We start from the raw sequence: 24,481 nt of genomic DNA, 5'->3' as shown, positions 1-24,481 counted from the left end.
TTATGGAGTTGATGAGAGGGGCCAACCAGGCACTTATGGATGTCATATCCAGTGGCTCAGCCTCCCGGGAAAGAAGAGTGGGACTTGGGATTGTTTATAGAAGGGGACTTCCCTGAGAGGGAGGCAGGCTCTGAAGATGGACGCTCCGAGATGGAGGATGCTCTGAAGACTTTGTTTGCCAGAGGGCTATATCAGTCAGTGCCTTCCTCTAGATCCTCCACCACTCTGTGGGCTCCCAGGCACCCCTAGATACACCCACAGAGGAGGAAGCTTCCCTTGGCTGGCTACACCTCGTCCATGCCGAGGATTGGGAGCCCCCTTTCTCTGGCACAGCTCTGTTACAGGGTCCTCCAGGCACAGATACTCGCTCCACACTGCATCCACACAGGCCACAGGGCCTCAGGAGGAGAGGCCTGAGGCCAGGGGAGGGAAGGATACTCTACACCCTGTGCCCCCTGCCAAGCAGGGCACTGTGGTGACACCAGCACCTCCCCTCCCCCCACCTCCGTGGTGATGCAGCTTGCCCGGGTCTGGGGATATCTGTGGGGACTGGGGTGTCCTTGAGAATGTTCCAGATGGATCCAAACTTTTTTTCCAGCATGGGGCTACAGATGGAGTTCTTTTTTTTTTTTTCCCCCCCCGAGACAGGGTTTCTCTGTGTAGTTTTGGATCTCACTCTGTAGCCCAGGCTGGCCTCGAACTCACAGAGATCCACCTGGCTCTGCCTCCCGACTTTTGGGATTAAAGGTATGCGCACCACCCGGCCTACAGATGGAGTTCTTTGGAGATGCTCAAAGCCTCCTCAGCCTCTTCGCTCTTCTTTCTATCCCCCTCCACAGAGCAGCCCCTGATGGGCCAAATGGCTTTCTTACTGAGACTGTGTCTAGGTCACAAGCCCACAATATGGCAAAGTTGATTGTTGGGGCTTTACTACAAGCCAGGGCCTTTTACATCTAGGGTCTCACCAAGTAAGGAACAGAGTAGTGGGGGGTGAGGGTGAGGGCTGGGATTGGACCCCATTCTCTCCGTCCTCCCTGTGCTCTGTGGCTCCAGAGGAAGAAGCCTGGGTTCAGAGCCCTGATCCAGCAGGCTTTGTTTCTTCTCTTACCGTCTGTAGATCAGCAGACTGGAATGTGAAACTGTCTTGGGCCTTGGGAATTCTTATCTAATTGTGTCATTTCATGCTGTCTTCTTAGCTTAGGGACTAAGAGTGAAGGGTGTAATTAGAGGTCAGGGGGCAGTTGGGAGGCAGGTGGCAGAGAGGGCTGGGGTGTTCAGACGTGGAGTGGGGAGTCATGTTTTCATTCTGCTGGAAGACCCAGGACATGGTGTGAGGGAACTAAGAGGGCAGACTGCTCTGGGGACGGGTAGTGGGCTGAGCCATGAGGTCGGGCTTGCTGGAGCCATGTAGATGCCCCGAAGCCACAGCCCTCCACTGTGTCCAGGACGGATGATGGTCTCAGTAACCACGCTCAGCTCCTGGAACCCCAGGGCTCCCAGCAGAGGGTAGGGCCGTTCATAGTTTGGTGTGTGGAATCCCCTGTCCCCAGAGTTCACCACTCCAAGGTTGCTGCTCGGCGGTATAAGACAGAACACACTCAATGAAGGCCTCGGGTGCTCAGTGACATTTTATTGAAGCAGTTCTAGGAAACAGGCATGCAGAAGGGGAGCGGGCAGCTCGGGAGGTCTGGCTGCTACTTCAAAGCTGTTAACTTCCTTTACGCATAGCAGAGCAGTGGACAGCCTAATTGCCTTGGGGAAATATGTTGGTTTTGAACTCATAGTAGATAGTTGAGGGCTCACAACTCTTCAGATGAAACCACTGTGAAGACCAGTTTCCAAAACCCTCTGTGAAGCTCCTTTTCCTATTCCCTCACACTTCCCTCTGCTCCCTGTGTCCCTGTGCCCCGGAGCAAGGGAAAGCAACAGAGATCTGCCTTTCTCCTCCAGCTCCCTGTCTGGCTCTGCCCTAAGTGCTTAGAGAGCCAGGACAAGAGTTGGATGATCCTCACAGCTCAGTCACCTCAGAGCCTGGGAAGCACACAGAGAAAGGTGACTCTGGGCCACCGGAGTTAAGTTTAAAGTCCCATGGAGAACTGAGTAAGAAGAATCTCTTCTGATTGTAGAGCCCAAGCAGGCTGAGGAGGAGTTCCCGAAACCCCTACTGCTTAGGGGCAAAGGCCGAGCCTAGAGCGGTCGGTCGAGTCAGCGTGGGGAAGGGAGGACTTGGAGATGAGAATGGGTGGGGCTTCTCTGTGGAGGCCTGCCTGGAAGCAGAGGATGGACAAGGTAACCTTAAAACTCACAGGCCACTTGGTGTCAGTGTCTCTTGCTGGGGATGGTGAGCATGGGCAAAGCATCAGGCCTTAGTGCTGGGGAGCTGGGGGCCCGGGGACGGTGCCAAGGCGGGTAGCACCTTAGCTCCTGTAACTCTTCTTGCTGGACGACGTCTTGGAGACAATGCGCATGCTCGAGCTGCTGCCACTCACACTGCGACCGCTGGTGGAGCTGAAACCGCCACTCCCCCCGCCACCGTAGCAGAGGCCACTGCCACTGTAGCCGCCGCCGCCGTAACTGCCGCCACTCATGCAGAGGCCGCCACCTCCACTGTAGCCTGAGCCCCCCGAGGAAGAGACCACAGCTACAGAGAGAAGGTACGGGACACACTGTCAGTGGTCAGTCGTCCCCCCCCCCCCACTCATCTCCTGGCAGCTCTCTCCCCCAGGACAGCTGGGGCTCCCATAGCTGTGATGGTACTGGTCCCTCAAAGGGACGTCATCATGGCAGTGACCTCCAGGGTAGAGATGAGCAGAGGCAGCCTGCACAAGGCCACCCCTGCCCGAGACCAGGTCTTAGGCCCCTAGGCTGCACTGTGCCTTCCTCTGTCGGGGCTCTCACACTGGATGGGACACCAGGCCTCAAATCTGGGAAGGGGGTTTTGGACTTCCATATCAGGACAGATTCAAAGGTCACCTAGGTGAGTCTCCCTGCCAAGTATTGGAATCTCCTCAGCTTCACGTTACTAGAACTATTAGTGTCTGCCCCAGTACTTTGGCAACAGTGAACTCAGTCCCATGAGGGAACAGTGTTCCCAGCCTGTCAAATACTTGAAGCTGTGGCCAGCCATCCCTCTGGGAGTCTGCTCTTCCTGCGAGGCTTCTGAATTTTTCTCTAGTGGCCACAGGCTCTGGCTTTCCCTGATGTTCTCTGACCTAGCCGAGGCCCAGGGGCTCTCATCTCCATGACCAGGACTCAGTGTTGCCACATCGCCACCTGAGAAACCAAGAGATCACCCCTTCCGGTCTCCTCCTGGATGTCCAGGCAAAGTTGAGATGTCTGTTTCACTTGCCCAGCCAATTTGCTTCAAATCTATGTAGAGGTCTTTAAGCTGCTCCAGAATTCTGCCAGAGTAACTGAGGGCCGGGGACCCTGGATGCATGAATAATCCTGTTCTATGCAGGATCCTCTGGGGCTGGGCTGGACATGTGACCACATTACAACCAAGGTGTAAAGGGTCCCCTGCAGCATTTGAGGACACTTTCCCAGAATGAGAAAAGGTCCCTGGACTCCTTCCCCAGGAACAGGGAATGCTCAGCACTCTTAACATCACCAATGGGGAAAGAAACCAAAAACAAACAAACAAACAACCCAAAACCCAAAAAGCAAAACAAACAAAAACCCCCAAAAAGGAGGAGAAGGGTTGATGATATATTTCCTCAGTTGATCATTTTCAAACCTCAGTGATGCTGGGGGCTCCCTTGTTGCCTCCCCTCCCCCAAAACTCTTCTATCTTCCCGAGTCATTTACTCACAGATGTTCACGGCGCCAACACCTTCTCCGGTGAGCCTGTGGCAGGTGGGAAGAGAAGGTGCATCACTGATGAGGACATAGAGAGCTCCCAGTCCCCTGCATGTGAGGCCATCAGGGCTGAGCACACGCTGTGAGCCTGCCCTGTGTTTAACAAGCTTGGCATCCACCTCATGAGCTCCAGAAGCTAACAAAAAATACAGGAGGGGAACCCTCGGGGGAATCAGGTTAAGACACGGATAGAGACAGGAAGTGAGACCCCATGCCAATGAGGCAGAACGGAGTGGTTAAAGTGAAGGACATCTGGGGCATGTACTGTCCCTGCGTCGGTACCAAGGGCACTTGTATGTGTGATAAGGCTCAAGTCACACTGTTCCTGCCTAGGGCCTCCCAGGAGTTTGTAGCCACCTTCGCCTCACAGCTTTAACCCTGGACCAGGCCCAGAAACAGCTGCAGGAGGGAACCTCTGAAGGAACAGCGAATGCCACCTGCATCCGACCTTGGCCTTTCTGTGTAGGGTCACGGTGGTAAGTGGCCCACGTGGCCTCTGTACCACACTACCCTGTTCTGGTAGCATCTGTCTGGGCCATGGTGGGAGCCCACCTGCACTCCTCCCCCTCCAGCAGCTTGCGGTAGGTGGCGATCTCGATGTCCAGGGCCAGCTTGACGTTCATGAGCTCCTGGTACTCGCGCAGCTGCCGGGCCATGTCCTGCTTGGCCTTCTGCAGGGCCTCCTCCAGCTCTGCCAGCTTGTGCTTGGCGTCTTTGAGAGCCAGCTCCCCACGCTGCTCAGCATCAGCGATGGAAGCCTGGAGTGTGGCACACTGCCCACAGGAGACAGGAGGAGCTGGTGACGCTGTGCACAGAGCACATGCGGGGGGGGGGGGGGTTGTGTGTGTGTGTGTTAGAGTAACTTCCCCGAAGTATGTCAATAATGCAACAGAAGGCAGAACACTGCGTTTGAGGATAATACTGAGAACTGTTTGTTCTCAGTCCCCAAGGGTGATGTAGAGTTTTCTGGATAAGAAAATGGCGTTCTGAGGTCTTCCTCTGGGTAGTGGGTAAGTACATAAAGCAAGACAAGCTTGACCACGTTGTGGTTCCAGTGGAGAGGGCCTGTCCACCCCAGTCAGGTACATCTCCATTCCTTATCTGAGAGATTCCCATCTTCACCAGCTGAGTTAAGTCCAAGTGCTGGATAGTTTTATGTCAACTTAACACAAGCTAGAGTCATCTGAAAGGAGGGAACCACAATCGAGAGAATGCCTCCATAAGATCTGGCTATAACACATTTTCTTAATTAGTGATTGATGGGGGAGGGCCCAGTCCACTGTGGGGAGTGGTCCTGGGTTTTGTAAGAAAGCAGGCTGAGCAAGCCATGGGGAGCAAGCCAGCAAGCAGCACTCCTCCATGGCCTTTGCCTCAGCTCCTGCCTCCAGGTTCCTGCCCTGTTTGAGTTCCTTTCATGATGAGCTATGATGTGGAAGCATAAACCAAATTAACCCTCTTCTTCCTAAGGTGCTTTGGTCATGGTGTTTCATCACAGCAATAGAAACCCTAACTAGGTCAGCCCAGATCCAAGTCTTCCGGATGCAGGGGTTTGGATGGGATGGCCTCTGAGATATCATTCCTACCTGCTTCTTCAGGTTATCGATCTCAGAACGCAGCCTCTGCATGGCCCTGTTCAGCTCAGAGATCTCCATCTTGGTGGTACGGAGGTCATCCCCATGCTGGCCAGCAGACCGCTGCAGCTCCTCATACTGGGAGGAAGGAGAGGCTTTGGGTGAGGGATAGTCAGGCCCAAGGAGAGAGGGTTGTAGCTTCCCAGAGCCCTCCAGGCTTTCAGTGCACTGCTCAGAGGGTCCCGGATTATCTTACCCATTGAGTCTGTGGGCATCATTTCTTGATCTCCCTATCCATACACTTCAGCAACAGCCAGACAGCTGTGGCCATGCTACTCCCCTCCCTGCTTTTATTTTGCTCCTGGCATCTCTTCTCTTTCCCTCCACTCCATGTATCTGTCTGTCTGTCTGTCTGTCTGTCTGTCTCTCTCTCTCTCTCTCTCTCTCTCTCTCTCTCTCTCACGCACAGGGATACGTTTTGATAGATACTTCATGTACATTTGCCATGACACCAGAGTGTACTGTCTTCCTGACTCCCAGCTCAGAGTGTCTGCTCCAACTTCGGAAACGTCGTTCTGTGATTCATATCAAGTCTGTCCCCAAGCCTTGGCCCCAATCAGCTCCAGCTCTCCCTTTTGCATCCTCTAGCCTCATCTAGAAGGCACCAGACTCTCCTCTTGACACATCCCCCCATTGGCATGGTGGCTGCCACTGACCACTGATGCCCGTTTCTCTGATATACAGCCTTGGAATTTCTGCCTGTGTCTGACATTCCCCTTGCTCCTGATGGTGTCGACCCTGGGTCATGCTCAGAACACATGTAACATGCAAGCTCTCAGTTGAACTCAGACACTTTGGACCCCACCAGGCTGGGGCACTGGAGAGGATAGGCTTGTATCTTATTTGCTCATGAAGTTTTCAATCCCGGTATCTGTTTAATTGGTTGGATCTTGGCGTCTCACCTTGGTCTGGTACCAGGATTCAGCCTCTGCCCGGCTGCGGTTGGCAATGTCCTCGTACTGGGCCTTGACCTCGGCAATGATGCTGTTTAGGTCCAGGCTGCGGTTGTTGTCCATGGACAGGACCACAGAGGTCTCAGAGATCTGAGCCTGAAGCTGAGCCAGCTCCTGTGATTGAGCCCAAAGAGGAGAGATGAGCCAGGGCGTGTATGTTTGTGCGTATGTGTGTGCACATGTGTGCAGATGTGTATATGAGTGCATACGTGCGCTTTGGGGATGGCAACCCCCTGGGGCAGGTTCTGTCATGGAGGGCCCTGCACGGTGAAGTACAGCTCCTCTCTCAGCTCTGATGAGCTGAGAAGGATGTTTGGGAGGCAGCCAAGCTTACAATTGCTTTCAGCATCAGCACACGTGTACCTGAGCACAGCTCAGGTAACTCCAGATAGAATTCTCCAGAAGCCACTCCCGTTGTCAAGGGAGCCTGCTGGCTGTCAGAGCGTGATGTCTCACTCTCCGAAGAAGCCCAGCCCTTCACACCTAACAGATACCTCACCTTGGGCGAGAAGCCTGAGTCAGAAGGGACCAGGCACCGCTGTTCCCGACAGTCCTGTGCTATGCTCCTTAGGGATGGGGCATGAAGATTAGCTAGAAACAGCAGAAGGAGCCCCCCAGAGAAAAGTACAAGAACCAAGGGTCTTGATTTTGTCTGTGTGGCTGTCCCTGCAAGCCACAGAAGAGTGCCCTGGTGCTCCACAAAGCATGTCTTCAGGAGGGGAGGCAATTGTCACACCTGGACAGAAAGCACCTGGAGGCTGGGTGACTCCTGCTGATTAGTCTAATTGCACAGTTTGGCGTGCCCCGGGAAGAACAGGAGCGGGACTGAGCTGGGCCTGGGAGTGAGCCATAGGGCTCGGACAGTTCTGCGGGAATCCCCTGAATTTGGTGACAAACAGATATTCTGTCTGCTCAACAGAACACGTTTATTCTAATTATCCTAACTAGCCACAGTTGAGTTTTTTCATCTTTGGAAACTCCTCGTTACCCCCCAGGAACCTCATTTTCCCTCTCAGAGAGCAGGATCTGCCCCGTGAATCACAATCCACAGATGGGATGAGGAGCAGAGAGGAAGGAGGCCGGCAAAGAGACGACAGCTCATGGGCCGGGGTGGGGGTGGGGGTGGGGGTGTCCCAGGCTCCAGCCTTCACACAGGGCACCAGGGGCTCTCACCGCCTCATAGAAAGCTCTCAGGAAGCTGATCTCGTCCATCAGGGCGTCCACCTTGGCCTCTAGCTCCACTTTATTCATGTAGGCAGCATCCACATCCTGGGCACAGAAAATGAGATCATTCTGGGTCCTACCCTCCCTGGGTCAACTAGCAGCCTCTGGAGATTATCCCTGGAGCTAGTGGGGCAGCTGCAGCTCCCCAGGGAGCACAGGTTGTGGCTGCATGCTGTCCAGTGGAACTGGGGAGAAGGGGAGGGCCCCCTAGTATGACTTCAGGAGGGCCTGTCTGTGCTGCTCATTAGATAGTGCTGTACACAAGGGTCTCATTTCACCTTCCATGGTGAGGACACCGCATCCTGGGTCACAGGGCTCCCATTGCCTATGAGCTCTTTAAGCCTCTCCCCAAAGACTGTATGGACTCCCATCCTCATACCTCTGTCCATCTGCTTCCCTTCCCTTCTCCTCCAAGCTGTTACTCTATTTTTTTTTCATTCAGTTTAATCCTTGGTGTTTTTTTTTTTTTTTTTTTTTTTTTTTTTTTTTTTTTTTTTTTCTTCCCTCTCTGCCAGTCTCACAGCAAACAGACCTTTTGACTTCCATTGCCTGATCCTCCTACTGCCCTGCCCAAAGACTGGCTCTGGATTCTGGATTCTGAGCTGAGGACCAGGCCCTTTTGGTTCCCCCTTAGCCTACATTGCACCGTGCAAGGAGAGGGGCTGGCGCCATGGCTCACACAGCTTGGAGTCGGGAGTCCTGGGCCCTGACCTGCCTCTACCACCTCTGTGCAACAGACTGAACATCCCTGGACCTCAGTGTCCACGTGTTTAGAGTCAAATATGCCCCGAGAAGCCCGGGGGCTTCAGTGAAAGGCTCTGCCTCCTCCAGGAACCTGCAGTCAGCGAAAGTGCCCTTGCCGCTTACTTTTTTGAGTACTACGAACTCATTCTCTGCCGCTGTGCGCCTGTGGATTTCTTCTTCGTACCTGCGGAAAGGAGGAGAAGGGTGGGTGTCGGGAGGAGGGCTTGAGAGTGAGGTTGGCGCGGCTCTATCTGGCCCAGTTCTTCAAGGCCTCCAGCACAGCCCGCATATCCTTTAACTCAAGGTTATGGCAGGTGGGCACACTTGGAAAACATTCCGTTGTAATGTGGCTCCCTCATGCCTATGTAGCTCCAAACCCCAAATCAAATACCCCCACTTCTGCTGAAAGAAAACTCGAACTGAAAAATGGCAGAGTAGAATCACCCCTCTTCCTGTAATGTACTTTCCACACAGCCTGGAGCGCTAAAGAGGTGTGTCCCTCCTCCAGCCCCTCCTCCTCTTTCTTATTCTCCTTGACTGGCAGCCCCTGGGTCTAGCCTGGCTCCTGCCACCCTGTGCCGTTGCCATGTCCCTTGATGCCTCAGCCACACTGAACCCTATCTTGAGTCTTCAGGCTATAAGACCACCCACCCCCAGCGTCCTCCTTCTTCCATTTGGCTGTTCTTCCCCTGGCACCCACGGCATGCTACAGCTCTCCCTGCCCAGCATCCTTTGAGAAGAGAGTTTCCCTCCATTGCGGTCAGTGGTCCACTCCCTCCCCAGGCTGCCTCAGCATCGGGATTTCCCACACCCCCTGCAGAAGCCAGCTGGGATTCAGGGAGTTGTGGTTGGGAAACCACATGTGGTCCCAGGAGAACCTTTTTCTTCTCTCTATTCCTCCAGCCTCCTAGGCAGGGCTTGGGGAGAAACCACAAACCCTATAAATGAACACTTAGTTGAATAAATGGGAGGGGTGGGGTCTTTAGCTTCAATTCTTAACTCTTGAGTTGCCCTTTGTGTAAACTTGGGTAGGTGATCGACCATGTCAGAGCCTGTATTTGCCATCTGCAGAGATGAACAGTTGTTACATAGGGGCAAGTCTTTGGACTCATGGGATCATTACCTCGTTAACTCCAGCCCTTCCTTCCTTGAATCCTAACCAATGACTTTCATGTCTGTTTGATTCCATCTCATGCCCCAAGTGTGTGTCCCATCCCATTCCTCTGAGATGAGGCAGTCTTGGAGAACAGCACACGCTTCTTCTTTTGCCTGACTCTCCACAGACCCCCAGGGCAGGGTCAGATATGCTGAGTGCCCGCTTACTTGTTCTTGAAGTCTTCCACCACGTCCTGCATACTCTTCAGCTCTGTTTCCAGCCTGCCCCGCTCTCCTCCCAGACACTCCAGCTGGCGCCTCAGGTTGGTGATGTAGGCTTCAAACATGGGCTCTAGGTTGGTCCTGGTTGTTTTGTGGTCTTGCAGGAGGCTCCATTTGGTCTCTAGGACTTTGTTCTGCTGCTCCAGGAACCGCACCTGCCCCAGCCAAAGGTAAGAGATTGTGAGGGCTTCCTACTTCAGCCTCTCACGTGGTCTGTGATGTAGGACCCCCTAATAGTGCAATAGGACCCCGCATGACGTCAAAACCCAGGTGGTGGCTTCCCTTTCTCCCCCTGAGCTGCAAGGAGCCTGGATGCAGAGAGCCACATCAATGTTGGTGCAGTGCCCTTGGGAGGCAAATGCTAAGTCCAAAGAGGCTGGAGCCATCTGAATATACCAACCATGTTGACATGCAGTAACTTAGGAAAAGAACACTATGGCTAACTGAGCCCAAACTGATTCCTATTACATGGGTAGGAGGTTGTGGCAGAAAATTCTGTCTTTCCTTTCTGGGAAGGCTTCTCAGGATCTGGAACTTGGACTCAGCTGCCTGTGCACTTATGTTAGTGTGGGTCAGTCTGGAACCACACTACGGGAACCCGGGCACGATCCCAGCCATGCCTCTCACTAGTCATGTGGCCTTGAGCAACACCTCCTTGGGTTTCTTGTTGAGTCCCCTGCAGTCTTGAGCTGCCATTTGGGTTTCTGGACTTAGTTGCATCTGATCCTGATTCTGAGAATTTTGAGGGACTTTCCCCTCAATCAGAAGTCCTTCCACTGGGAGGGACTGGGATGCCACTTACTCTCCAAAAATGAAAGAATATCACCTCTATGACTTCAGAGGTGGCAGTGTCCCCACAGAGGTCTTTAACAAGTGTGTCTTTCCCTTGTCTCCCACTGTGGGAAAGAGCACACCCTGGCACCCCAGTCCTTCCCAATCCCACTCACTATCTCCCCCTCCCCCGACAAACCAGGAAAAGGCAAGGGCCCAGGATCTCCCCCTTCTCAGTCAGGCTTCTGGAAGTCACACCTCTGTTGGCATGACCCAGGCAAGGTGTCCCTGGACACAGGTGACAAAGCTTAAGAATTGGTGTCCCAGCAGCGTCTTTGGTTGGGTCTGTCCACCCAATGATCCGCTCCCCACGAGGAGGTGTTCGTAATACGACAAAGCCACAAAGGGACCCGAGAGTCTATCTGTTCCACCCCACTGGGGCCTGAGAGGAGTGGGAAACTCTCCCCTCAGTAGAGTCCAGAACTGGGGCCTGAGCTGGACATCGTTTCTGGACTCCACGCACTTCTCCATCCCAGAGATAGAGCCTGAGTGGTCCAGGGCGTGGGCACACTCTCTCCCAGCTGAGGCGTGAGATGGTGCATAATAGCATCATGTCCCAAGAGGCTCTCTCCCAGAACTGGGGACCTCTAGGATCCCAAGTCACACAGCGGTTAGGACTCAGGCTAAAGTCACACAAGTCATCTCCATACCCTTTCACTGCCCACTCAGCTTCCCGGACTTATGCTATCACCAAGATGTGTCAACAGAGAATTACTTCTGCCTTGGGAGGAAACTAGTGTTAATTAACTGGGAGAGAGAAAGGGACCCTTCCCTCCAAACATTCTAGCTGACCCATGATCACTGACCACCAGAATAGTAATGTACTCATTGTGGGTCTGAGAGCTCTAAGGCTGGGTGGAGATGGGTTCTTTTCTGCTCCCGCCCCATCGGCAGATTGCCGAGGCCCCAGATGCATGGGTCCCAGGAAGCCCCAGGTGACCTCAGGAAAACCCAGACAGTGAAGATTTCAGACGACAGCTGCTTTAGTAGTGGAGACCCCACCTGACCCTCACCTTGTCAATGAAGGAGGCGAACTTGTTGTTGAGGGTCTTGATCTGCTCCTTCTCCTCCTTTCGAACCCGCTGGAGAGACGGATCAATCTCCAGGTGCAGGGGGGTGAGAAGACTCTGGTTGACGGTGACTTCATGGATGCCTCCAGCTCCAGGGGCCATCCCGCCTCCAAATCCATACCCGCCATAGGCTCCCCCAACTCTGTACCCTATGCCGCTGACACCCAGACCGCAGGCAGCACCCCCAAAGCTGGCCCGGCTGGAGCGGTAGCCCCCACCGATGGAGATTCTCTTGTTACCCCCAAAACTGTGCAGACTTCTTGTCCCAAAACCACCCCCGAAGCCGCCTCCAAAACTCTTTCCGCTCTGGGACACAGAGACAGAGCTGAAACCAGGCCGGCAGCCAGAGAGCAGGCTGGCTGAAGAGGTGCTGAAGTTCCGTGTGCCCCCGGACTTGATGGTCACAGAGGATCGCTGGGTCATGGTGGAAGTTGGTGTCCAAGGGCAGCAAAGCAAAGGCGAGAGCGAAGAGCCTTTAGGTTCTGGCTCGCCTGGACTCACCTTGGGTTTTATCCCTTTCAAGAACTGGGCTTGGCCAGAGCAGATCAAAGACCACTCTGTTGCGTTCACCTCCATGGCATGTCTGGCCACAGCCCGTCTTCCTGCCCGCTAATCACCATGGGGAACACCCTACCCTGGGCAGGACCAGGCCTGGGGAGTCCAGCCTGAGGCAAACCTGGGTCCAGAGCTCCCCACCTGCCTAGGTTCCCAGTCGCACACTCTGGACACCCCTTCCTACCCCCTACTCACTTCCATCTGTAGTTCTCTCCTCCACACCCAGCTCCCAGACTCTGGACCTGAACATCTGACTGTGCCCATCCCCTCTTCATCACTTACATATATATTAAACAACAACAACAACAACAACAACAACAACAAAAAACCATTTACTGAGTGTTGAGCCTGTACTGTACTATGTGGCAGATCTACCGTAAACATGATTACATTTCATTTGTAGAACTGTGTGGAAATGAATGAGAAATCATTGCCAAAGTTTTTTTGAGCAGTACCACGGGAGCTGAACTCCACCTGTTCACCTTTCAACACTGGTTGTTTTTGTCCTTGGTTTCTACCTGCTGTCATTGGCACATGGGCCACACAGCTAGGGAATGCTGGGACGGTACTAGAACCCATGGCTGGCTGGGCTCCAGGTCCAGAATCCCTGCACTTCTCATAGGTGGGGAAACTGGGGTGTCTTGTCCTTCCGAAGAAGCGGTTGGAGGTCACCCCAAATCCCTGCCCTCTTCTGCTGTTCCCCCTGGTCTTAGCTAGTGAATCTAACAATTGTTCTCAGAGTCCGTTCTCTCTGACCATTTGCAATGTCCGTCCCTTATTTCACATCCCTCTCTCCTGACTCATACGTCTTTGAACTTCTCCTTCCCTAGCGCGAATGGTTCCCACAGCTCTGGTCGGCAGCTCCTATCAGTTCTGCGATGAATCCTAAGGGTCGAGTCGACCCTGTCTACACAAACCTGAGCCCCCGCTCATGTTAATCCCATCAGGCCCCACGGTCCTGAGAGGAGGGGTCCGGGGGACTGTAAACTCAGGAATGTGCAGCCCTTCCTGGGTGTCTCCCTGCTGCAATTACAGGCTCCTTGCTTGGCTCCTTGGCCTGGCCCCGGGGCTGACTTTTAACTCCTCTCCTGCCCTGTCATTTCTCTGCTCAGGGCTGCATGTTTGAAGTTGTCGGGGGAACAATCAGCTCCTTTGCTGGCCAGTCCTGGACCACCCATCCTCCGTCAGTGTTGTCCCAGGAACACAGGCTGATGTGGGGAGGGGATGGCCTCGCCCTGCATGACATGCTGAGCAGGAGGCTGGCCAGGGCTTCTGTCCAGGGCTTGGGACTTCATCCCAAAGAAGAAGAGTGAGAGGAAGTAGGAGCCACTTAAGGAGGAAGGCTGTCGGTCTGCTGCCCTCCCCATATACCCCCTTAGCTCCTCAGGAAGGGGCCACAGCTGTTGTGCCCTGAGTACTGCTTGTGTGGAACACTAACTGGGGGCTGCCTGGGAGTCAGAACTGCTGTGAGCTCATCACTGCCGCACACAGAGAGCTGAGCCAAACACATGACACATGCATTTAATAGGCACATTCCAGGAGGAGACAGAGGAGCATTGACTCCAACTGGCAATTTATAAGCAGCCAGAGAAGGACAAGACAGCCTGGCGTTGGGGTGGCCAACACGGACTCCCTGTCCCTGCATCTGGAGGAAAGGGACAGGTGTGCTGAAGGGGCATTTGCAGAGCCATTGACTGAACTTCAGAAGAGAGTGGTCTTAGGGTTTGTGTGTCTAGCACAGAGACATGCCAGGAGCAGCCTGGAGACTGTCAGGGTGTTGCCATAGGCCAGGGAATGGGTTTAGCCAGGATGCCAGGATCCCTGGCGGTGCAGGGGGCTCCTGTGAAGGGGATATGGGGGTAGGGGGAAGGGCCCAGGCATCGAGTTACAAGTGCAAGGAGGCTTCAGGGCAGCGGCAAAGGGAGGCTGCAGGCCGGCCACCTCAGTGCTTGTAACTCTTCCTGCTGGACGACGTGGTGGAAACAAACTTGATGCTGGAGCCACTGCCCGCCGGGCCGTGGCTGCTACTGGTGGTGAAGCCAGAGCCTCCCAGACCTGTACCCAGGCTGTGCCCACCGCTGGTGGTGAAGGAGTAGCCACTGCTCCCGCCAAGACCCAGGCTTCCACCTCCAATGTTGCTGCCACCACCGTAGCCGCTGGAAACGGTCGATGTGACCACGGCTGAGGGGAAGAGGAGACAGGATCAGAACTGCAGGCAGGACAGACGGCCCTGCCGTCAGCGCCGAGTGTCTGCAGTGGAGACGGGTGGTCTCACAGACAGGCGTTGGCGTCCCCATCTCCTGCCTGCTCTGTGAGACGCTGCGGCCTTAGATCTCCACCTCTGCTGGTCTGGGCTGGCTGCTTTCTCCAGGCTTTCTGCTTCTCCTCCACCACCTAGCGCTCCTCTTCCAGAACCTACTGGAGACTTCTCCAGGAAGGCACGTTCCTCTCACATCTGCTGTACTACCACGGTTGCTGCCTGACCCCGTCTCCCCCTTTGGGTTTGGTTCTGGCCTCTCCTTCCTTCTGGAAGCTCACAGGCATGTCCTTCCCCTGGTGTCCCCTGGCACAGCACTCCAAACACAGATGGCGGCTGTCCTGAAAAGCCTGGGGCCTCCCTGCAGCAGCACTCGGTAGAGCTGAGGCAAGCAGCGGGCTCTCCACAGGGCGCTCAGAGGAGGCAGGGCTGCCTGACTGGCCGTGGTTTGGTGTCTAAGGGTTCTCTCCAAGGGGGCCAGGCAAAACCGGGAGCTTTTGTATGTCCTGTCCATGTCAAATGCTCATCTCTGAACTCTTGAAACTAGATTCGTAACCCCGTGGAATTCTGGGAGGTGGGAGATATGGCTGTAAGACAGTTTCAGGAAACACACACACACACACACACACACACACACACACACTCCCCCGTGTGGTGGTTTGCACTCTCACTCCAAAGGGAAGAACTGGGAACCTAAAGACTCATTTAACTTGGGAACTAGAGGCGGGGGTGGGGGGTGGAGGGGTGGGGGGTGGGGGGTGAGGTGGGGTGGGGTGTCAGTAATTTGAAGCCAGCTTGGGTTCCGTGAAATCTGTCTCAGAAAACAAAAACCCCTCTAGCGCTGTACCCACGCTAACACAGGCGGCTCAGGTTAAACTCTGGAAACAAAATGTAAAGACATTCCAGGGGGTGGGGGTATAGGGTGCGAGGGGGGAGGAGCTTGTTGGTATGAGGTGAGGTTAGTATCCAGGACAGGGTAAGGCAGGGTGGGTGTATGTGAGAGTGGTCAGAACACACCAAGGCCCCAGGTTCATCTCCCAACACTACTGTAGAAAGTAAATGAAACAGGTTCCTCTAATTCACAGTGGCTTTGTCATCCACTCAAGCCCTCAACCCTTTTCAAAATGAATGCGGCCTGCAGGGTTCTCACAGTTGCCACGTACCCCCACCACCACCACCACGTGAGCTCCAAGCCACAGGGGTCATACTCACAGATGTTCACTGGGGAAACTCCCTCTCCGCTCAGCCTGGGTGGGAGGAGGAAAGAAGGTTACCTACTGTCCAGGTTGTCACCGGGCAGGTGTTTGCAATGACCAATTTTGTGATTGTTTTAAGGTCATTGAAAGCCCTTTATTATGTTTATTGCAGAAGTCATGCCGGTTAAAACTCTAAAAATACACAAAGTGCTAAAAACAGTAAGGGTCTATGGACTGGAGTGTTGTGGAACCTGTAACCTCAGAGGCACATTTTGGGTTTAAACCACGCCCCCGGAGGAAGTGAAAACCAATCAGATTAGAGTGCATCGGAAAGGCAGAATGGTCCATATAACCCAGATTTTCCTTTCAATAGGGATTCTTGTCATGCACTGAGGCTGTCATAAGTGTGGAGAGGCGTCCAAATCACAAAAATAACAGTAGTCACAATGGGGCTATTATTGTCTTAGCAACCGGTATTCATTCCTCAACGCTCGCTCAGAGCTAACATTAACATTTATTGAGAGCCGGCTACACTCATCGTACCACTTAATTGTCCCAACAACACTATTAGGTAGGTGTTATTACGTCAGTTTTACAGCGGGAAATTGAAGATCAGAGAGACCAATTAACTTGCTCATGGTCACAGGGTGTGAAACAGGATACATCTGCCTTCAAAGCCCACTCCTTGGGCCACTAAATTGGAGAGCAAGATTTTTATTTTTTTAATTAAAGCAAACCTTTTTTTTTTAGGGCTGTAGTGAGATAGCCTGTGGTCAAGAGCACTTGTTATTCTTACCGAGGACCTAGGTTACCACAACCCACATGGTGGCTCACAATTATTTATAACTCCAGCTCCAGGGGGATCTGGTGCCGACTTCCACGGGGTATGCAAGCAGGCAAAACACTCATACACATGTAATAAATAATCTTTAAATGACTATTTTTAGAATTATATGTCTATGTCTATGTGTGGGTATGGGCACACAAGTGTAAGTGCAGGAAGACAGAAAAGGGTGTCGGATCCCCTGGAGTTGGAATTACAGGCAGTTATTAGGCACCCTACGTGGGTGCTGAAAATCCAATTCAGGTCCTCTGTAAGAGTAGCACGTGTTCTTAGCCACTGGGGCATCTCTCCAGCTCCAAAAGCTGGTTAAAAAACAACAACAACAAAAAAAACAAAAACAAAAAACAAAAAAAACCCCACTCTTTGCATGACATGAGCTGTTTTAAGAGTTTCGCGATATTGCCTTATTTTAAGCCTTTTAGCAATATGCAACATCAGAACTATCATTAACCCCATTTTACAGATAGGGATGCTGAGATGGGAAGGTTAAGTAACTTGCCCTTGGTGGCACAGCTGGTAACTGGAAGACACCAAAACCCTATGAGCTCTGGGGACCATAGAGTCTGGTCCCTTTATTCTGCACCTGAAGAAACTGAGGGCTAGAGATAGACTCAACTTTTCATAATGAATGGGGGCCTATAAGCTCAAATCTAGGACACTTCCTTCTTCATCCAGAACCCCGTATCTCACATCTTCAGGTCTGCTATGTAACCAGCCTTCTCCTTTAACAGACCTGGTTGTTTAGACCTGCTCAGGCCTTTGGTTTCTATGCCCCTGGGATGACTTAGCAGTCTGGAAAGAGGCTGCACCTCTTCATCTGTCATCCCTCACTGCCACAGCTCAGGCTGCTGGGGTAAGTTCTGTGTGCTCTGAGAACAGACCTGCACTCCTCGCCCTCCAGCAGCTTGCGGTAGGTGGCGATCTCCACGTCCAGGGCCAGCTTGACGTTCATCAGCTCCTGGTACTCGCGCAGCAGCCGGGCCATGTCCTGCTTGGCCTTCTGCAGGGCATCTTCAAGGTCCACCAGCTTGGCCCGAGCATCCTTGAGGGCTAGCTCTCCACGTTGCTCAGCGTCTGAGATAGCAGTTTGCAGACTGGCACACTGAAAAGAAAGGCGGTGTCACGAATCTGTGGACAGATCCATGGAAGGAGTCCTCGGAGGCGGTGGGATGGCAGGGAAGAAGTGAGCATTCTTGCACTGACCGAACCGTACCTGCTTCTTGACGGCATCGATCTCAGATCGCAGTCTCTGGATCATCCGGTTCATCTCCGAGATCTCTTGCTTGGTGTTTCGGAGGTCGTCACCGTGCCGGCCAGCTGTCACCTGCAGTTCCTCATACTGGCAAGAGCAGACATGGCCACCCACTCAGATGCCTGTGTGCCAAGCAGGCCACTCTCTCTCCGGTCACTTGCCCCTCCCTCATTTGGTTTTCCTTGAGCCCATCTGCTCCCTGGGGAGGCAGCAGGCTCTGGGAACGCACATGAGCACAGCTGATCCTGGTCCCCAGGGGCTTATACTGTTGTTCAATTTGTATCCAAAAGGTAAGTGGCTGGTAGTCAATGAACAGGGTCCTTCAGAGTGCCCCCAAAGAGTCCAACTTAGGTTCGGAAGGGTGTGTAGTGGGGTGGCAGGGTGGAAGGGAAGCGTCTGAAGGGGAGACGCTGTCATCGGCAGGATGGGAAGAGGGGCCTAAGTAGACAGCTTAGAGGGAGAACATTCTAGACTGGAAAAAGGGACCTATGAGATAACCCTGCAGCAGGGGGATGGCAGCGAGTTGTGGGAGTGAGGAAGTAGCTTGCTCGATGTTGCTGTGGGCTGGGGTTTTTTTTGGTCTGGCTTGTGTCAGGATTGGCTATGCCCATGAATTTAGGGAGCTTTGCGGACGGCAGCGTTGGGAATTAGGGAGGAAAGGAAGCTACAGGAGGCACCGTGTCCACCCGGCAGACACCCTGCTCTCTGTGCTCATGATTCATCTCTCCAGGGCATGCTTGCCGAGGAGGGATTGCTTCACCCGGCCTCCTCCAGCCCACTCTTTAGAAGAGGTCCTGTCTGAGTCAAGATCCAGTCTGTCCGGAGAGTGCTGGACCACTCAGCTTCCTCTGCCACCAGATACTTAGGACTGGAAGGAACAGCAGCCCAACCATGCAGGGAGCCAATGGGGCGAAGCTACCATCTGTGGGATTATGACTGAGCGCCTCTAAGTCAGTCTGTTACCAATTCCACTTCCTGTTGGGGTTAAGTGCACCGTCTCCTGCTCACCGCCAAGTAGCTGCACTGTGGACCCCTGACACCAGACGACCTAACCCCTGACACCAGACGACCTAACCCCTGACACCAGACGACCTAACCCCCGACACCAGACAACCTAACCCCTGACACCAGACAACCTAACCCCTGACACCAGACAACCTAACCCCTGACACCAGACGACCTAACCCCCGACACCAGACGACCTAACCCCCGACACCAGACAACCTAACCCCCGACACCAGACAACCTAACCCCTGACACCAGACGACCTAACTCCTGACACCAGACGACCTAACCCCTGACACCAGACGACCTAACCCCTGACACCAGACGACCTAACCCCTGACACCAGACGACCTAACCCCTGACACCAGACAGCCTAACCCCTGACACCAGACAACCTAACCCCTGACACCAGACAACCTACCGAAAGCGAAGGGACCAATGGAGTATGCAGGGCAGGGCAGGACAGTTGGGATGGGGGTGGGTGGGCAGGGTCAGAGAGTGACAGGCAGATGGCCCTGGGAGGGGCCTTGGTTTGGCAAGGGGACGACTCGGGGTTCGCTACACTGTTTCAGGATAAACCTGGCCACCCAGGCTTTCAGCTGTAGCTCTCTAAGGTCATTCCAGCCTCCCTCCTGCAAACCCTGTCTCCGGGGACACGTGTGTGTGTGTGTTCTTGCCTTCTGGCCGATCGCTCAGCCTTAAAATCCCTCTTGTTCTTTCACAGTCTCGTATCCTTCTCCGCTCCACTGCTGGACTAAAGACCTAGATCTTGCTGGAAGCTCTCTCTCTGGTGATGATGCTCTTTTTCCCTTTGGTGATGAATATCCACTTTCTGCCTTCTACACTTTGGGTTCTCTGGGTGAGGCTTCTATATTTACAGCTTTAAAGCCCTGTTTGGCAGAGTGGAGGACCCCCAGAGCTTATATAAAGAATTCATAAGCCCTTAGGACTACTATGTATACCTCATGGTCATTTTGGAATCTCACCCCGTCTGCTCTATCGAGAGAAAGGTGGGGACCAGGTATGTCCTTCTGAGCACCCAACACCATGTGGTAACACACTGGTGTTCTGTCGTATTTTAAGCTAGACTTCCCCAGTATCGGGGCTGCACTTGTGAAGGGAAGTAGTGAGGGAAGAGAGAAGCTCAGTCTCGGGACACTCACACCTGAGTGTTATCACCTCACCTTGGTCTGGTACCAGGACTCAGCCTCTGCCCGGCTGCGGTTGGCGATGTCCTCGTACTGGGCCTTGACCTCGGCGATGATGCTGTCCAGGTCCAGGCTGCGGTTGTTGTCCATGGAGAGGACGACCGAGGTGTCACTCACCTGGTTCTGCATCTGAGACAGCTCCTGCAGGGAATCAGCTCAGTGTCACCAGGGACAGAGGAAGGGGCCTGAAGTGACTGCTTAGGCTAGGGATCTCTTCTCTGGTGTCCCTGGCAGAAATCCTTCCAGGTACCCCAACCCCTCCAGTGCTCCTAGCCATGTCATCATGTCAGGGGTCCCCTGGAAGTTTCTAGACAACCGGCCAGTGTGGCGGTGGAGTCATCCTCTCTGTGCTGCCTCTCAAGCCTGATGTTTCCCACTGGTGGGTGCAATTACAACATGTGGGTCCCTATGCCACATAGAGGCAGGCATGCTTCCGGGTCAGGTGATCCTGCCACTCCACCTCCTCAGTGTGACTTCATCACCTCCTCCCTCTGTCTCTCCAGACACCCAGGTATCTGCCTTCCGTATGGCAGAGCCCCAAATGAGGCATCTTCAGAGGCCGAGAAGCTTCTGGCCGGTGAGCTGGGCTATAGCAGAGGGAGGGGAGCAGGGGCAGTCTCCATTCCTAGAATGTGGGAACCGGCATCCCTGCTTGCTAGAGCTGTCTTGCCATTGGTCGGGAGAGAGGCCTCAGGGTTGAGACTGTTTCCTGTGTCAAAGTTCCCAGCATTCCTCTCTGGCACCATGCCAGCTCAGCTCACTAAGTGAATGGCGCCCGGAAGCTTCCTTTCCTCTCTAGGCTCTCATACCAGGAAGAGCAGAACTACTTGCAGACTTACTGCCTCATAGATCATCCGGTAGAAGTTGATCTGGTCAGTCAGAGAGTCCACCTTAGCCTCCAGCTCTACCTTGTTCATGTAGGCGCCATCCACGTCCTGAAATGACCCCAGAACCAAACAGCAAGTCAAGAGAAGCTGGGCAGAATCTTGCCTGGATTTTGTGGGCTGGGATAGGCGTTCACTGAGACTGGGGCTTAAGCTTCCTGGGCTAACAGAGACCCGAGCAGAAGTAGCAGGGCCTTCAATACAGAGGTGTGTTCTGGGAGGCTTGAGCTCATCACATGATCTCATCATCCGTGTGATATTTCTTGAGTGAGCTCAGGACCAGACTATCTCATACTCCGAGATTTAAGGTTCAGTCTCAATTTCTTTCTCTACCCCCTCCCCTCACTCCCTCATCCTCGTCTTTGACACCCCTTCTCCCTACTACCTCTCAGTGCTGGATCTTGAGCGAAGGGCTTGATGTGTGGTCGACAAGCTCTGCCCCTGATCTGTATGCTCAGCCCTTCTTTCTTTGAGGCATAGTATCACATGCAGCCTAGGCTGGCTTCAGACACAGCTCTCCTGCTTCTGTCTCCCGAGGGCCGGGATGACCGGCTCAGAACCAGTCTCATTTAAGAGACGTCCCTACTCACCTTCTTCAGGCCCACAAACTCATTCTCGGCGGCAGTGCGCTTGTTGATTTCATCTTCGTACCTGCAAGGATGAGGGCGAGGGGGTGTGAGGTTGAGCAAGGCTTCCACTTAACCGTTCCTGCTGCTGTGGCAAGAGTTAAAGACCTTCCTTCCTTTCCAGCTCTTCAGTGGCCTGCGTATGACTTTGGATGATTCATTTAACCTCTATTTCTTCCTCTATAAAAGGTAGATAATTCCTTCTGCCAGCTTTAAAAAAAAAAAACTTTTATACGATAGAAATTTAGAAGTTAGAAGGTGAGCATAGACTTATGGGAATAGAATCACATGCTTAGGCAATTCCATTTCTTTGGAGACTCATAGTCCTAATCACCAGAAACACACGCTGCCTCCATAGTGCCCGCTGAAGCTGTGAAGAAATCTTTGATCGGCTTAGGAGAGTCTTTCAGGAACATTTTGAAATATTTTCCCTGGGTCTTGGGGTGACCACTGAGCAGTGTACTTTTGTGATGAAGCAGAGCTCAAGCTAGCTGACGGGCTCTCTAGGACCATGCACTGTAGCCCAGATGATAAACGGTGTTCCCCTCCACGAGGAAGACCAGAACCCCTCCTTCTACCTGGCTGCCTGCCTTCACCCGAGCTCCTGTCATGTGGGAAATTCAAGCCATCTCAGGCCCTGGGCTCACGCCCAGTGGAGATAAGCAGCACGCTAAAGGTGAGGCAATACCGTTCGCCGGAATGAGCGACCGGGTTTGTTTTGTCGGGCGATGCTGGTGCCTGTTTCAGTCATGCAGACGGATAAGAACAGGCCCCTTGGGTTTGCCAGCAGCCAGGCTGAGATGGGGGTCCCTTGCCACCCTGCCTGTGCGGTCTTGACCTTCTGCACTCTGGGATGCACACCCAACGCTCCTGGCTCATGTGGCACTCACCCCTTTGCACTTCTCTGGGCCGCAGAGCAGCAGCCCTGGGGATGGCTGTGTGTCGTCGGGAGCCCGTCTCCCACTCACCTGACTTTGAAGTCTTCTACAACCTCCTGCATGCTCCTCAGTTCGGCGTCCAGCCTGCCTCTTTCAGCAGTGACGCCATCCAGCTGCCGGCGGAGGTCGTTGAGGTAGGCGTCGAAGAAGGGTTCCAGGTTCTGCCTCACAGTCCTGGAGCCCTGCTCCTGCAGGAGGTTCCACTTGGTCTCCAGGACCTTGTTCTGCTGTTCCAGGAAGCGCACCTACGGGGGAGCAGAGAGAATGAGCCTCACTCGGGAAGCCCAGGAGGCAGAACCATGCACTCCTGCTAACGGTGGAGGCAAGCACACGAGGCTTTCATCCCACACTCAATCAGCAACTATGTAACTGGCAACTCCACTTCCAAACGAGAAAGCCCATGGAGGCATCCCAAGGACTCTAGGATTTCCATCAACTGGTCCTGGGGGAGAGCACAGCCTCTATGGTGGGAGGCATGGAGTCTAGGTTGTATTTCTCAATGCCACTTCTCTGGGTCAGGGTAGCTGGCACAGTGGAAGCCCTCTTTCTAGAAGGGGATTCCCAGGGAGGACGAGGTAGGGGTGGGGGCATCTCTACAAGGTCCTGTGGGCCAGCTGGCCTGGTTTGAAAATGTCTCTGTCCGTGGCTGGCACTGTTTGATGCATGTTCTCCTCCTGGGGACCCCGCATTGCTTCTGTCTCCAGAACTGAACCTTCCCCTCCACGTCAGTCACTCCATACACTGGGAAGCTGAGGGGCGAGCACAGGCCCACCTTGTCGATGAAGGAGGCAAACTTGTTGTTGAGGGTCTTGATCTGCTCGCGCTCCTCTTTCCGCACCCGCTGGATCGTGGGGTCGATTTGAAGGTTGAGGGGAGTCAGGAGGCTCTGGTTGACAGTGACTTCTTGAATGCCTCCAGAGGGACAGGCAGGGAAGCCCGGGCCACCGAAGCCCCCTCCAATGCCACCCCCGTAACCGAAGCCACTGCTGACCCCAAACCCACCGCTAGCCCTGCCACCAAAGCCGCTCCGGAAGCCACTGCCAGCATATCCACCGATGGAGACCCGCTTGGTCCCCCCAAGGTTGTAGAGGCTGCGGCTTCCAAAGCCTGCACCACCGCCACCGATCCTGCCCAGTCCCCCACTGTTTCCTGAGGAGCGGGCCACAGAGACAGAGCTGAAGCGGGAGCGGCCAGTAGCTGGGGTGGTGGCGGAGGCTGTGCTGAAGCCCCTGCGGCTGCCGCCGGAGTGGAAGGTGATGGTGGACTGCCGAGACATGGTGGGTGAAGAAGGCAGGCGGCAGGAGCTCCCGCGAGGTAGATGCGTGAAGGGGATGGAGAAGCCAGGCAGCTAGGGAGATGCAGGCCCTCGGGTTTTTATGGGCCTCCACAAAGGGCGGGGCTTGATTAATGAAGGGGGGCCCTGCTGATGGCATCCCCTAGGCATCTGCCAGCCCTGAGCTCACCCTGAGTACCCCGCAGGAAATGGCATTAAAGCAAAAAATAACCCACTGGTTGGTTTGCTGCCTCCCCTCCCCCGCGTGGAAACCTCTGTCTAGTTGCGACTTGATCAGCAGACCGGTGAGAAGCGACTTAATTGCTTTCAGTCACGTCCTAGTCATGCATCTCCTAATGGACTCCAAAACACTGCCTCATTTCTGAACCGCTTTCTTAGGCCCGAGACCAACTCCCTCCAGTCCAAACATCTTGTGTCAACACAAGAGACTTCGAAACACTGTTTCCTATTCCTCCATTTGTATCTTATGCCTGAGCATCTTCTCAGCAGCTACTGCCTGCCTTCTCCAGTCCCATCAGGCTGGTCCTCCAGGTCTGCATTCATCTTCCTTAAGCTTCCACACAGCATTGATTGCCCTTTAATTTTGGTCAAAACCTTCCACGTTTGCTGGGTGTCCCATGCGACTTCCTGGAGCAGGTATGTTGGCATGCACTTGTGTGTATGCCATGCTTATGCCAATTTCGCCTTTCAAGGCCATTTGGAATTCTGTCTTCTGTGGACAGGAGTGGGAACAC

The 24,481-nt window shown here is 53.9% G+C and overlaps 2 protein-coding genes and 1 long non-coding RNA gene across 3 annotated transcripts; 1 reads left to right on the top strand and 2 right to left on the bottom strand.

Annotated features, from left to right (window-relative positions):
* Positions 1–1,622: 1,622 nt before the first annotated feature.
* On the bottom strand, positions 1,623–12,603 carry LOC114696647 (keratin, type II cytoskeletal cochleal-like). The gene is made up of 9 exons (XM_028874515.2): positions 11,632–12,603; positions 9,734–9,942; positions 8,534–8,594; positions 7,616–7,711; positions 6,392–6,556; positions 5,442–5,567; positions 4,411–4,631; positions 3,812–3,846; positions 1,623–2,641 (listed from the first exon to the last, which is right to left on the bottom strand). The coding sequence occupies exons 1-9, from the start codon at positions 12,262–12,264 to the stop codon at positions 2,418–2,420; spliced, it is 1,770 nt and encodes a 589-aa protein (XP_028730348.2). The 5' UTR covers positions 12,265–12,603; the 3' UTR covers positions 1,623–2,417.
* On the top strand, positions 2,400–18,747 carry LOC114696652. The gene is made up of 3 exons (XR_005089590.1): positions 2,400–2,409; positions 4,984–4,987; positions 18,690–18,747. It is a non-coding gene; the product is annotated as an uncharacterized LOC114696652 (long non-coding RNA).
* Positions 13,740–23,911, bottom strand: Krt75 (keratin 75). Its single transcript, XM_028874514.2, has 9 exons — positions 23,226–23,911; positions 22,484–22,698; positions 21,480–21,540; positions 20,845–20,940; positions 19,982–20,146; positions 17,754–17,879; positions 17,422–17,642; positions 15,713–15,747; positions 13,740–14,424 (listed from the first exon to the last, which is right to left on the bottom strand). The coding sequence occupies exons 1-9, from the start codon at positions 23,727–23,729 to the stop codon at positions 14,186–14,188; spliced, it is 1,662 nt and encodes a 553-aa protein (XP_028730347.1). The 5' UTR covers positions 23,730–23,911; the 3' UTR covers positions 13,740–14,185.
* Between the last annotated feature and the right edge of the window lie 570 nt (positions 23,912–24,481).

This window comes from Peromyscus leucopus, chromosome 20 (genome assembly GCF_004664715.2).
Source record: "Peromyscus leucopus breed LL Stock chromosome 20, UCI_PerLeu_2.1, whole genome shotgun sequence".
Taxonomy (NCBI): domain Eukaryota; kingdom Metazoa; phylum Chordata; class Mammalia; order Rodentia; family Cricetidae; genus Peromyscus; species Peromyscus leucopus.
The sequence above is the reverse complement of the archived record's forward strand: the minus strand, read 5'-3'. Positions and strand labels throughout refer to the sequence as shown.

Coding starts and splice junctions, on each gene's coding strand:
- LOC114696647 (XM_028874515.2), bottom strand. CDS start 12,264: ATGGAGGTGAACGCAACAGAGTGGTCTTTGATCTGCTCTGGCCAAGCC. Junction 8,595..9,733: donor GTGGAAGACTTCAAGAACAA/GTAAGCGGGCAC, acceptor TCCTTTCCGCAG/GTACGAAGAAGAAATCCACA. Junction 5,568..6,391: donor AATCCTGGTACCAGACCAAG/GTGAGACGCCAA, acceptor CCTTCCTCCCAG/TATGAGGAGCTGCAGCGGTC.
- Krt75 (XM_028874514.2), bottom strand. CDS start 23,729: ATGTCTCGGCAGTCCACCATCACCTTCCACTCCGGCGGCAGCCGCAGG. Junction 21,541..22,483: donor GTAGAAGACTTCAAAGTCAG/GTGAGTGGGAGA, acceptor TCATCCTTGCAG/GTACGAAGATGAAATCAACA. Junction 20,941..21,479: donor AGTTTGTGGGCCTGAAGAAG/GTGAGTAGGGAC, acceptor GGGTCATTTCAG/GACGTGGATGGCGCCTACAT.